At 42.4% G+C, this 13194-nt stretch overlaps 2 protein-coding genes across 3 annotated transcripts; one reads left to right on the forward strand and one right to left on the reverse strand.

Annotated features, from left to right (window-relative positions):
- Positions 1 to 169: 169 nt before the first annotated feature.
- On the forward strand, positions 170 to 8829 carry kat2b (K(lysine) acetyltransferase 2B). The gene is made up of 18 exons (XM_035680915.1): positions 170 to 706; positions 1764 to 1890; positions 2039 to 2184; positions 2283 to 2369; positions 2456 to 2637; positions 2723 to 2914; positions 3126 to 3229; positions 3356 to 3481; positions 3960 to 4093; positions 4540 to 4748; positions 4836 to 4962; positions 5052 to 5162; positions 5463 to 5606; positions 5717 to 5831; positions 5965 to 5995; positions 6196 to 6259; positions 6348 to 6432; positions 7280 to 8829. The coding sequence occupies exons 1-18, from the start codon at positions 506 to 508 to the stop codon at positions 7471 to 7473; spliced, it is 2379 nt and encodes a 792-aa protein (XP_035536808.1). The 5' UTR covers positions 170 to 505; the 3' UTR covers positions 7474 to 8829.
- Positions 8830 to 9163: 334 nt separating this feature from the next.
- Positions 9164 to 13154, reverse strand: sgo1 (shugoshin 1). 2 transcript variants are annotated; one of them, XM_035680879.1, is made up of 9 exons: positions 12878 to 13154; positions 12491 to 12699; positions 12313 to 12365; positions 12168 to 12232; positions 11096 to 11956; positions 10848 to 10979; positions 10247 to 10417; positions 9821 to 9941; positions 9164 to 9730 (listed from the first exon to the last, which is right to left on the reverse strand). In XM_035680879.1, exons 1-9 carry the CDS (start codon positions 13020 to 13022, stop codon positions 9571 to 9573), a joined length of 1917 nt encoding a protein of 638 aa, XP_035536772.1. In that variant the 5' UTR covers positions 13023 to 13154; the 3' UTR covers positions 9164 to 9570. The 2 variants fall into 2 exon arrangements, with proteins under 2 accessions (XP_035536772.1, XP_035536771.1); XM_035680878.1 differs by having other exon boundaries at positions 9821 to 10010.
- Positions 13155 to 13194: the final 40 nt, after the last annotated feature.

Below are 13194 nucleotides of genomic sequence, written 5' to 3' on the forward strand. Positions count from 1 at the left end.
TTTAACCTTAAAGTTGTTCTCCAAATGTATACATTCGATTAAATTCCAGACATTCTTTCACTGAAGGATTTTAACAAATTGTTCTTTATTAACAAAAAAAAATGGCTTCCTATATTTTTAGCATTCATTTTAATATAATCTATTCAATATTAGTTACTGGTATTCTACTAATCTCCTGTATGTTGCATGAAATGACAATGATCCACCGGTAGGCTCACACATGGCTCACACATAGAAAGCCGGATTTTTTTCTATTACATTTGACCTTGAGATATTTTTTTTTTTTTTGCTACAAATGCTTGCATTTTGTGACCTCTCCTCTCTGAATAGTAGTGGAATTGGCCTATCCCATTTGAGTCCCCTAGCGGAGGAAAATGGGCCTACAATGAGAAATTGAAAATAAGGATGAGCGCCATGTCTGATCCTCCGCTTGTGGAATAGAGCAGCGGACGGCACAGCGAATATTTCCCGGGCCGGGGGTCCCGTTGGGGGTTCGGTGTGAATCATGGCCGACAGCGCTGGGATTCAGCAAGGTTCGCCGGCCATCGGGGCGGCGGGCTTGGTTCCGGCCGCTCCTGGAGCCGGGGGGACGGAGGGCTCCGGCGCCGCTGGAGGATCCGCACGTATCGCCGTGAAGAAGGCGCAACTCCGCTCCTCACCTCGGCCAAAGAAACTGGAAAAACTCGGAGTGTATTCATCCTGCAAAGTATGATGTTTTTGCAGATTGCTGACTTTTTCAAGCCGCTGCTTTCGAGGGCTCGCTCTTTACCGATGGTATTTCCTGGGCTCGGTTGCAATAGTTTACAAAATGCAAGCGCAGCAAAGGAAGCCATTGCCGCACTTCATTTTTTTTCCATTTTGCATGCACCAACCAATTATTAAAAAAAGCGACGTGAATAGTGTAGTTAGTTAGAGCGTCATTATTACTGCAGGACGTAAAGCGTTGGCCCTCCAGCTGCAAGCTGTTTGTGCAGTGTTACAGCGTTTCTGTCTCGGTGGGGGGTTGGTGAACGTAAACATTGGCTTGGCGCTGGCACTTGGGAGTAGCTGGCTGTGTGCACAGGGGCTTCATCCCACTGTATGTGTGTGTGTGTGTGTTCGTGCGCTGTCTAACGATTTTCACTGGAAATGTTACCGTGTCCCCGCGCCTCCGTCAATGCACGGGGACATAGAGAGGGTTTTATTGGGTTTCTGCAGTGTATCATCCGCAGAGAGGGACGGGGTCTTTGTTTTGACAGGGTGACAGCTGCTGGAGGGGCGGAGTTTGTTGTTGTTTCAAGGCGCATGCTCAGTTCGGCAGCTCCAGCTGACGGTGACAGGCCTCCTTCACCCCACCTACTGATACTGTCCAAAGTCAGTCAGAACAAAATCTCCATTAACCTGAGCGGTATTGTCACGTTTTAAAATGTATGTATGCTTCTACGGCCCATTTACTGTGTAATAAAAGAATACATTATTAATAAAACGAGCCAACCGGTCGTTTACTTTCTCTGCCACTGATGTGATTATAAAGCAGATACATTATACCAATGACTGATAACAGTAACTCCACCTGTCAGTTCTGAAGCACCATAAGAAACTTTACATAAATTCATACTCAGACAGCAATTCATTTATGTTATCTTAAAAGATACATAAACCTTCATCAGTTTATTGCTGAGTATGAGTCTGTGATGCACAAATTAAAAACTAATTAGATACAAGGTGCACTTACCTGCATCTATATTCCTGCTTGTACTCATTTAAACTTTGTTCTGTCCTAGGCCGAGGGCGCCTGCAAGTGTAATGGCTGGAAAAGTCAGAACCCCCCTCCTACCCCCCCACGAACTGACCAGCAGTCCGGCGCAGTCAACCTGCAGGAGCCCTGCCGGAGCTGCTCTCACACCCTGGGTACGTCAGCAAGTCAACGATCCTAAACGCTACAGAGTATGCTGCATGTGGTGCCACTGATGAATGAAGAACCTTTACGTTTATAATAATGACAGAAGATTTAACGTCTGTGTTACAACCATTTCAGTGTTTATTCTTTTCTCCTCAGGTGATCATGTGACCCATCTAGAAAACGTTTCCGAGGAGGAAATGAACAGACTTTTAGGTATCGTCCTGGATGTGGAGTATCTCTACACGTGTGTTCACAAAGAGGAGGATGCTGATACGAAACAGGTCTACTTTTCCCTCTTCAAAGTAAGCCTCTGCTTTTACAGTCAAAGTATACAAACACAAGATCTTACAATCCGCATTGTGTGCAAGTGAACGCACCCCTTTCCTGCTTTATTTTGTAGCTCTTGAGGAAATCCATCCTACAGATGGGTAAACCGATGTTGGAAGCACAGGAGAGTCCTCCATTTGAAAAACCCAGCATCGAGCAGGTAATCACACGTGCATCAACTGCAACACAAATGAGTGTTTTAGAGTGTGCACATTCCCATTTATTTATTTTCTCTTTCCTAAACAGGGGGTGAACAATTTTGTCCAGTATAAATTCAGCCACCTCCCATCTAAGGAACGTCAAACCATAATGGAGCTGGCCAAGATGTTTCTCAACCAGATCAACTACTGGCAGCTGGAGACGCCCTCCCAGAGACGCCAGAGGGTTCCCAACGATGATGCAGCTGGATACAAAGCCAACTACACCAGGTAGCAGCGCTGCCAGGTGTTAACATCCATCACACCTGTTTAACAGGCGCAGTGTCTAAACCAAGTCATGTCTGTGCTGCTATAGGTGGCTCTGCTACTGCAATGTGCCTCAGTTCTGCGACAGTCTGCCCCGGTACGAGACCACTCAGATCTTCGGCCGGACGCTGTTGCGTTCGGTGTTCACTGTGATGAGGAAACAACTGCTGGAGCAGGCCAGACAGGAAAAGGACAAGCTGCCACCTGAGAAACGCACACTCATCCTCACACATTTCCCCAAGTAAAAAAAAACAAACGCACAGAAGTCTGAGATTGCACACACACAAATATACCACAGACTTAAGTACACTAACATATAATTAACCACACAAGCAGAGACTCACTCCTACACTACAACATGCAGCATACACACTCTCAGTATCACCATATATAACCATATATGCATGTTTGACACCCTTTTTAACAAGTTGTGACTGTTTTCTTTGGCTCAGGTTCTTGTCTATGCTGGAGGAGGAGGTGTACAGCCATAGTTCCCCAATCTGGAGCCAAGACTTCTTGGCAGGAGCGTCAGGAGGGCAGATCCCTATCCACACAGGTTATACACACCCTCGCAAACACACCCTTCAAATCAACTCCTGTTTTTTTTTTAAAACCATGTTTATACAATGTAAGGATAACAACATGTTCTTACAGTATTAATGTCCTCTTTGTTGGTCTGTAGTTATCAGTGCGCCCCCTGTGGCCAGGCCATTGTACTACAGCACCAGTCCTGTGTCGGTAGACCCTTCCACCTGTGGGAGCGTCAGTCCTGCAAGGAAAACAGCTTCTGTGCTGGAGCCAAACCCAGGTATTACAGTCACACCTGTAATTACTCATACGATTACAACGATAACACCCTATTACATAACATCTGACCTCTGACAGTAAACAGTGAGCACCAGGGTAAAGTTAGCCATGTGTTTCACATTTAAACCATGTCACAGTCTCTATCTGACTACTTTAAGTCCGCCCATTGCCTCAGAGAGAGTCTTGTTTTCAAATTGAAGGTCTAAAAAAGTGCAACTAACCTGTTTCCTCAAATACTTATTTAAATTTTGGCCTTAAAACTGTATCAAGAAAGAGAAGTGAAATACACCTCTGCTGCTCCTGACATACTGAAAATAAGTCAGTTGCATAGGCATCAATTGGAGATGAGACTATTTGTAAGCTGACCTTAACTGCTGGATGACTTTGAAACACTTTTGAAACACTGCTCAACTGGTGAGAAGGTGTAAAAGAGACATGTAATGAAGATGAGTACTTTCCTCTATGTCCGTGTATTGTAGTTGGTGAAAAGCGCAAACCCTCTGAGCCTCTCCCTTATGAGGAAAACAAGAGACCCAGGGTGGTGGGTGACATCCCCATGGACCTCATCAATGAAGTCATGGCAACCATCACGGACCCTGCCGCCATTCCAGAGGTGACCAGTTATTCTTTATTCTTTTACTTGGATCTCCATTAGCATAAAGTAAAATACTGTTACACATTAAAAGGTAGACAGCAGAAATAACATTAGCTTTGTCTCATTGATTTACATTTAGATTCTTGTTTAGAAAACATTCACATTTATTGACATCAAACAGATTTTTAGCTTAAAAAACACAGTACTGCTTTAAATCATCTTTTTGTGCTAGTTTGAGAAAGCCATATAAAGTTTATAGAGGAAATAATGTCCTTTATTTGGCAAGAGATGACATTTAATTGACTACATTTGAATATCTAACTCCTGCCAATGTTTCATAGAGTTACTTTAATTTCAGTAATGGCGATGTGCAGCCGACTTCTGTAAAGCAATTTTCTTCTGATTGGGACAGTGAGAAGGACCAAAGGTGATACTCATTATTTTATGCCTTCCTCCCTGTGCAGACCAGTCTGCTGTCAGCTCACTCTGCACGCGATGAAGCCGCCCGTCTAGAGGAGCGAAGAGGGGTGATTGAATTCCACGTCATCGGTAACTCGCTAAACCAGAAGCCCAATAAGAGGATCCTGATGTGGCTCGTCGGCCTCCAGAATGTGTTCTCCCACCAGCTGCCCCGCATGCCCAAGGAGTACATCACACGGCTGGTTTTTGATCCGTCAGTGTAACCTTCACCTTTTTTTTTTATTTAGAGATATAGTGGAGGAATTACATCCTGACCACAGTTTATCTCTTTGTTTGGCAGGAAGCACAAGACACTGTCACTGATCAAGGATGGCCGTGTAATCGGAGGGATCTGCTTTCGGATGTTTCCATCGCAGGGCTTTACAGAGATCGTCTTCTGTGCTGTCACCTCCAACGAACAGGTCAAGGTGAGAACGCTTCTGATTCTCAGCTTGGTTCGTACTATGTGATTGTTCAGTTCTGAGTTTTAATTTTTTTCGTCATTGTGCGGTTGTAGGGCTACGGGACACATTTAATGAACCACTTGAAGGAATATCACATAAAACATGAAATCCTCAACTTCCTCACTTATGCTGATGAGTACGCCATTGGCTACTTCAAGAAACAGGTAACGTGTTATGTCGATTAAAGCACAGTACATGCCTTATGGTTACTTTGGTGGCATGATGCAATATTCTTATACTATTCTATACATGTCAAAAATTTTCCTCAAATCAAATGGAATTACTACTTCTTGTCAGCATTTTTACCAGTCTTCTTACTTACTTTTATTTTTCATTTGTACGTGGTCTTAAAAGTCTCATAATGAAAATTTATTTTTTTAAAAATAAAGTGGGCTCATTTTTGTAGTGGTTGCATGGCCCTGTAAATGCAGCTGCAAGAAAACAGAAATCTCCTCCCTCTTCAGGGTTTTTCGAAGGACATCAAGGTTCCCAAGGCCAAATATGTGGGCTACATCAAAGACTACGAGGGAGCCACACTCATGGGCTGCGAGCTCAACCCCAGCATTCCCTACACAGAGTTTTCTGTTATTATCAAGAAGCAGAAGGAGGTGTGTGCTTTTTGCATTTAAATTGAATATTTAATGTTAGAATCCTTCTTTTTCGGGGTTTATCCTTGCACTAACTATCTTTTTAACCCATTCTCATTTGTCTCCCTCAGATTATCAAGAAGCTGATAGAGAGGAAGCAGGCTCAGATCAGAAAAGTCTATCCAGGGCTTTCCTGTTTTAAGGAAGGAGTTCGGCAGATTCCCATTGAGAGCATTCCTGGCATACGTACGTTACTCCTTGACTATTGAATTACATATACAGTCAGTGCGCAGTTTCTCTGTCTCTTACAATATCTCACATTTATGGATGTCTTTAGTATGATATATGAGATTCATTAATTTTGGTTTTGTTATAACAGGTGAAACTGGTTGGAAGCCTGTGGGCAAAGGGTAAGTGTGACTACTGTACAAGATTCAAACTCAGCAGAGTGGATTTTCATTCACTCAGTCACTCATGTTAATGTCTTCATTTAATGTATGTTGGACCTGGACATACTGTGACAGTGGACACACAAACTAGCTAACAGTATCTACTGGCATCTGTCATCTAAATTCACTTCCACTGTCCTGTACTTTACTTTGTACCTTAGGAAGGAATTGAAGGACCCAGATCAACTGTATAGCACTCTGAAGACCATCCTCCAACATGTGAAGGTGTGGGATAAACACACACACGTACATGCACAGTATCTGTAATACCTACACACATTTTATTCTTACCAGACTGGTCTTTATGTCTTAGAGTCACCAGAACGCCTGGCCCTTCATGGAGCCAGTGAAGAAAACAGAGGCACCTGGGTACTACCAAGTCATTCGCTTCCCCATGGGTATGTATACAGTGTTCAGGCCCGGCGCCACGAGGGGACTAAAGGGGACAGGGCCCCCTCAGTTGTATTTTTTGTCCTCCTTTGTTTAAGCTTTATGTCTCTAAAGAAAAATACCAAAAACAACAAAATGACTGACCGATGTACATGTTATTATCAGGCCGCGCTGTCCATTGTACTGAAGCTGGTTTCTTCACCTGCTTGCTTTTTCGTGGGTATAAACAGAACTTTTCAACCTACAGACAGAAGGAAAACAACAGGGAAGTGAAGGGACAGTCAGCTGTTACATGCCTCCTGCTGATTTCGTTCATAAATTAAAAATATATGTAGCGCTCTGTCGGCGATACATTCTTATGTGAGTGCTCTGATTAAGTGTATTCTTTTATTTGGAAACAGTAGCCATATGTTGTTGTTATTTAACCTTTCTAAAACAATTGCATTGTTAAATCCATACATATTATTTTATGAAAGTACTGCCCCCTCGCATTTTTTACCAGCTCCCTCAGTCACTTCATCCTGGCCCCTGGCCTGATTCAGGTTACAGTTATCTGACAAGTGAGCAGAGGATATAAACCTTTCTACAGTGTGTGTACAGACTGTACAGACTGCTCCAAATGTTTCAGTCCATTCAAAAATCATTTGCACTTTTTTGCTCTTACACTACAGATCTTTTAGAATAAATACTTTTCTTCAACACATCACATTAAGCACATTCCAGTGCCGTTTATAAGTGCTATCCAAGTGGTATCAATTCAGAATGAAATGTTTGGTTTGTGCATAAAGAGAAGAGCTCAAATGTTCAAACGCAGTATAAAGGATAGAATCCTGCTTTTTTTTGTTTTCCTCACAGACCTTAAGACAATGAGCGAGCGTCTGAAGAGCAGGTACTACACGACACGCAAGTTGTTCATGGCTGACATGCAGCGCATCTTCACCAACTGTCGTGAATACAACCCTCCAGAGAGCGAGTACTACAAGTGTGCCAACTTACTGGAGAAATTCTTCTACACTAAGATCAAAGAAGCAGGCCTCATCGAGAAGTAGCTGAGAGGAAGAAGTCTCTCCTTACCTTAACAAAGGATGTCCTCAGATTGTAAATGGTTATGGTTTAGGCTACGGGCAACGCATACGACAGCTGTATGCGCGGAGACGTTAAGAATAGGACTACTGATTCTGGAGCGGATAGGTTTCAGAAACACATATCTTAATGTAAAAGGTGCGAATGGGTGTCAGATCAGCACTCTTTTAATGTTTGATGCATGCTGGCCCAGATCCTGAATCAATAGCTTAGATTGATATTTACACTGAAAGGTAGGCCACAAGGAGGAAGGCCTCGTTGAAGGCCTGCAAGACTGTTGCAGACATGAAGCAAAAGAAGCATCGTGTCTTCATATTTCATCACATATCCCAGAGTCCCATGTAAAAACAGGACAGTGGAAGGTGTCACAGTAATACATATTAAACAGGACAGAAAGCTTCCGTTATTATCTTTGTGTTAAAGCGACCCAGAATGACTGATTGGAGATTCACCACACACCTTACGTTGTCTCTTCTTCTTCTTCTTGCCACCTCTTCTCCTTTCTTTTCATACCTTCACCCCCCCCCCCCCTTTTTCAGTGTCTGCCTCATTCTTCTCAGTTGACTCAGGTAGAGTTGTCATCATGAGCAGTAGCCACTTACAGTATATTAAGTCATTACACAAGTGTTACCTGTGAGGAACGTGACAGAGTTCGGGTTTTCCTGTCTATTGAACTCTGTTCCTGTGAACGTGCACGGCATTAATGAGGTCAAAGTTTGTCTGTGATGAGTTCATCCTGCCAAAAGAGGAGTACGTACTTTAAATTTGTACAGATTTGAATTATTTTAAAGCACTTATACCCAATGTATATTTTAAAATGTGTATATAACATATATTTTCTGTTTCAGAACTAAAAAAATCTTCTTTTTTTTCCAATAAGCCACATAGGGCAGTTTGACTATTGAAATGCACTTTTATTTTTCCAAGTATTAGTTAACATAAATAAGAGCGTCTTCTTTTGTTTTACATATAAATTACCGCTGTTGACTAAGGACTAATTCAATTATCTAGAGTTTATTCTTATTTATGTGCTGTAATTTAAAAGAAATATGCTAAAGACAAGGTCTTAATTTATTCTTTCTTATTTTTGTCCTGCAGATGGAGATTGATAACTTTATACTTTGGAGATAAATGAAAAAGATTGTGCAATACTATGTAGTTTTGCTGTTTTGTAAAAAGGTGTTTGTACTTTTCAAACTTTAGGGAAAAAAATACATTTTGTAAAATGTCTGGAAAAATTATTTCATGCTATTTGTACAATTGGTTTTAATGACATAGAATTAGCCTATTTTATAGACTGAATAAAACAGAAGTGAGGCTAATTTATTGTCTGTAGTTTTTCTTAGTGCTGTTTTTATTTGTTGTTGAAAGGGCCTTTCAAGCCCAATAAGGGGAAACTCTTATACCACCAGAATAATTATAGTCATGGTACATTGTAAGTTTTTTTTAATGGCATTGGCCAAGGTTCATTTTAATTAACTTTTCAAAACTGACATGAACACCCTGACACAACCTGAGCTCCATCTACACTTTGTTTATCCTGATAGCCCAACATCTAAACACAAACTCCCCTCTAATTAAGCTCATCATTAATTGTATTTCATTGTCATCCTACCGCAGCCAATTATTTAACCATGCATGAATAAATAGAGCAAATGAAGAAATAATGTTTATTGTCACATCACAGCAGGAGATACAAATTGGAATTTATTAGATGATAATATGTACTCATATTCAGTATTTCATAATAAAAAAAACATAAAGACTTTAAGAAAGATGATGACATATATAATTTGAAAGTCTTCTCATCTTCATAATATAGCCATTACTACATTATGTAATGAGGAGAAATGGAGGAGAGAAGAAATAAGCAGCGAACAAAGTCAAAATTAACATCTAAAACTGATCACAGTTCTTCATCACATGGAAAAAAACTTAATATAAACAACATCAGAGTGAAAAACTAAACTACTTGTTAAAACTCTTAAAAGAAAAATCACATTGAAAACAGACATTGCCAGCCAACAGTCAGGGTTCAGACAGGACAAACAACGTAGCTACTTTCAGCGACATCCAACAAATGACTCGTTGTATTTCTCGAATGTCTGCTGGCTGTTGATGGACTGTCTTGATTTCTGCACAGACTTCCTGCCGGACTTCTGCTTGAAAATAGGAGAGCGGAGGAACTGCAAGTCTGTGAACTTGTCTCCCCGCCGAAGTTTCCTGTCAAGATGGGAATGTGATTGTTGAGCATTCGTTCAGTGAAAAAAAACCTGTGAACAAATCTAAAATCACATGAGCATGTGAACTTACGCGTTTAGCGTGGGTTCCTTGTAGTCCACCACCATGGTGCAGCGTCGCTTGCGAGCAGGAACAGGAGTGGAGCATCGGGCATCAGAGGGGCGTGAGCCACCACAGGAGAACTTGCGGTAGGCTGCAGGGGACAGATTGGTCACATCACACAGACTCAAGCCCCGCCCCGCTGTCCTTACACCAAGCCCACCTGTAGAAACGTGAAGGAAGATGTGATCCAGAAGCAAGAAGAAAGAAAACAGGAGTTGTGGGCGTACACCAGTGAGCATCTCAAAACAGAGTGCAATGAAGCCAAAGAGAAGTGACAATACAATGAAAATGTGATCTGACAAAGCCTCCCAAGTGCTCACTGATGTTGTAAAGCTCTTGGTCAATGAGGAGTCATACTGTGAGATTTTTATTTTGAAACGCTGGAGACAAACTTACGTTTCTTGCACGTCCTGACCCTCTGGGGCGTTTGGTGGGGTACAAGAGCAGGAGCTTCTCCGGAGGAATCTCCAAAATTGGACAGGACGTTGTCTATTCTCATCATCTCAGCTTCAACCAGAGGGCTGACAGGGGGCAAACAATCCTTCTCAATAACCCCTCCATGAGGCTCTGTAAAACCAGAACAACAAAAAAAATAAAATATTTAATTCACAAACTACCATTAGTAAAAAACAGACATAAAAAAAAAAAAAGAGCCATTCTTCAATTTTGTACATGATTAACCCAGACGTCTTTGTTCTAGGTCACATAAAATCATTCATTCATTCATTCAATCATACTGATTGAAGGCAAGTACTTCATTTTATCACCCCTTTTGTGTCATATCATTATTAATAGTTAGTAATTAACACCTTCAAGATGTAGCTTTAAGAAATCCAGAAAATACTCAACTTGCTTAAAATTAAACATCCTATGAGAATGGCATGAACATACACTATGAATGCATATCAGCACCATGTTTTTCCTCCCCCGTCTCCCCTGTGACATTAGACCCTGAGCAATAGAAATAATGTCAACACGTTCCTGAACATTTACTCACCTTGGTGATTTTCCTGTCCCAACCTCACCGGATCAGGGCTGTTGGAGAAGCTAGAGTCAGGGGACTGATGAGGATAAGCTTCTTCCTTTTCTGGCTCTACAGCCTTAGGACTCGACTCCTCATCTCTGAAGACTATAAAACGCAAAAAAAGTGAGAGATATTATAAGAACAACTATTTAAACTCTAATAAAGAGAATAACCCAAAGTTAAACAAGTTCAAGTTAAGAACAACAAACCTAAAAGCTCACCGGAGACCTCCTGATTTGGAGGGATGTTTTCTTTCTGCCTGGCGACTTTAGAGGGCCGGCCTCTACGAGTGATCACTTTGGTCTTGTCGGGGGAAGTCTGTCTCCGTCTGGTCTTCTGAGGGACATAAAGGCTGTCCTCTGATTCAGAAGACGGTGATGATGAGCAGGAATTGTTTTGTTTGGAATTTACAGGTAAAGCTTCAGTTTGGCCTCTATGTGGAGTCTCTTTGCTGATGGTCGTGGCCGGCTGATTGTCCTCCGCCTTGGCCCTGAATGGCGTGACGTGAACCGCCTCTTCACAGTCAAAGTCAAATGTGTCATTAAATCCCAGGGAGGTGTTGAGCTTATTCCCCTGGGATGGAGGTGCCGTTTTAGCTCGTGTGGCTGACCGGTCCCGACTCTTGGAGCGGGCTCTGGGTTTGGGATTCTCCCATGGTTTCTTTAATGGGGCACGCTCTTGTTTGCGTCCTCTCTCTGGTTTTCGTGCAGCCGGTTCTGGTTTGGTGCGGGGCTGCTGCTGGGCTTGTTTCCTGCTGGGCCGCTGTTGGTTGGGTTTTTTGGGTGGGAGAGGTTCAGGAGTTGAATGCTGAAACTCTACAGTGTCAACGGGGTCTGCTAAATCTGGTTCTGCACCCTGCTGTGGCTGATTCGGATTTCCATCATCACCGCAAATAGGACTTGCTATTAAAGCACCCAAGCCTGCATTGGGGTCGCCCTCACTCAATGACCCCTTCTCTCGCACGCGCTCAGACCTCCTCCTGCTTCTTCTATCTGCATGGCGACGCCTCACGCCCACTGTGGGAGGCAAAGTACCCACCTTGCCACATTCAGAATGCAAATTCTTTTCAGTGGGCTGAGGGTCTGTGAAGAAGAGGACAAAATCAACATCATTATTAGACAGTTTGTGACAAGTAAGCACACTGTAATAATGTGCAATGTCATTTCTTCTCCTTTCTTTGACAAATTAGTCAACTAGGGAACCCGAAGAACCGCCTATATTTAAATTTGTTCTGCGGATCAGTCAAAGAATTCTTCTCATAATGCTCATCAAATAACAAGATGGCGCGTGTACCTGCACAAATTGGTGAGGCTTTGCACACGACAGGGTCATCAAGGTTCTGGCTGGTCTGCTTTCTCCTGTAAATTGATAAATAGATCCTGATGGTCATAAAAGGATATACAATTTTATGTGATGAATTTTTGTTTCAAACCGTTACCTTGCTGAATCCGCATGATGTTGGCGTTCAACGTGCGTGTTTGGAGGTTTAGTCTAAATCAACACACAAAGAAATAAAATATGTTTCTTTTACATTGACACACAGTACTTCAAAATAATTTAATGTTACATGTTACCCAGGATTAGTTAGACACACAGAAGTGTAAATGTGAAGTAACCTCTGAAGCGCTCGCAGCCAGAGCTTCCTGCTCTTTGAGCTTCCTCTTGAGCAGAAGCAGGTGAAGGAACAGGGCCTGTTGCTCCCTCTTCAGCTGCAGGATCACTGCGTTGGCCTGCCTCACTTTTTCCTTCTCAGCTTGCAAGGCTACGGCCAGTGTCTTGTTGTTCTGCTGGACACCCTTCAGGACGGTGTGGGTGGAGTTAGCCACTGGGAGACAACAGAACATGCGAAGGATGTTATTTGCTGTTCATGACTAAACTTAATATTCATATCAATATGTTCTAAACATCAGCATCTGTCCATGTCATGGTTGCAAGTACATCACTCAAGTCTACATTATGTATGTACTTATAATAAATAGATGTGATGTGATTGTTGTCCTTACCACTGCTTTTGTTTATGGTTCTGGGCCGTCCTCTGCTGGGAGCTGAGGCACTGGCCAACCGTTTGTTCCTCTTCTCCTTCATCTTCTCCTTTATGTCCTCCAGACTCTGCTGGAAGGACTTCTTCTGGGCCCGTTCTTTCACCATGGCTCAGGATCTGTGATGAGTGCAACGTTATCCGACCTATCAGCAGCGTAACATAACGATAAACCTGAGCAAAACACGTCAGGTAAGCTAACGTGCGGGCTAGGTTAGCACTCCATCTAACGTAGCGTTAAGGCAACCCAACAAGGACAAACAACGGTAGTTTGAAAGGCAA

This window comes from Morone saxatilis, unplaced genomic scaffold, assembly GCF_004916995.1.
Source record: "Morone saxatilis isolate NCDOM2014 unplaced genomic scaffold, NCSU_SB_2.0 Contig9, whole genome shotgun sequence".
Lineage (NCBI taxonomy): Eukaryota > Metazoa > Chordata > Actinopteri > Moronidae > Morone > Morone saxatilis.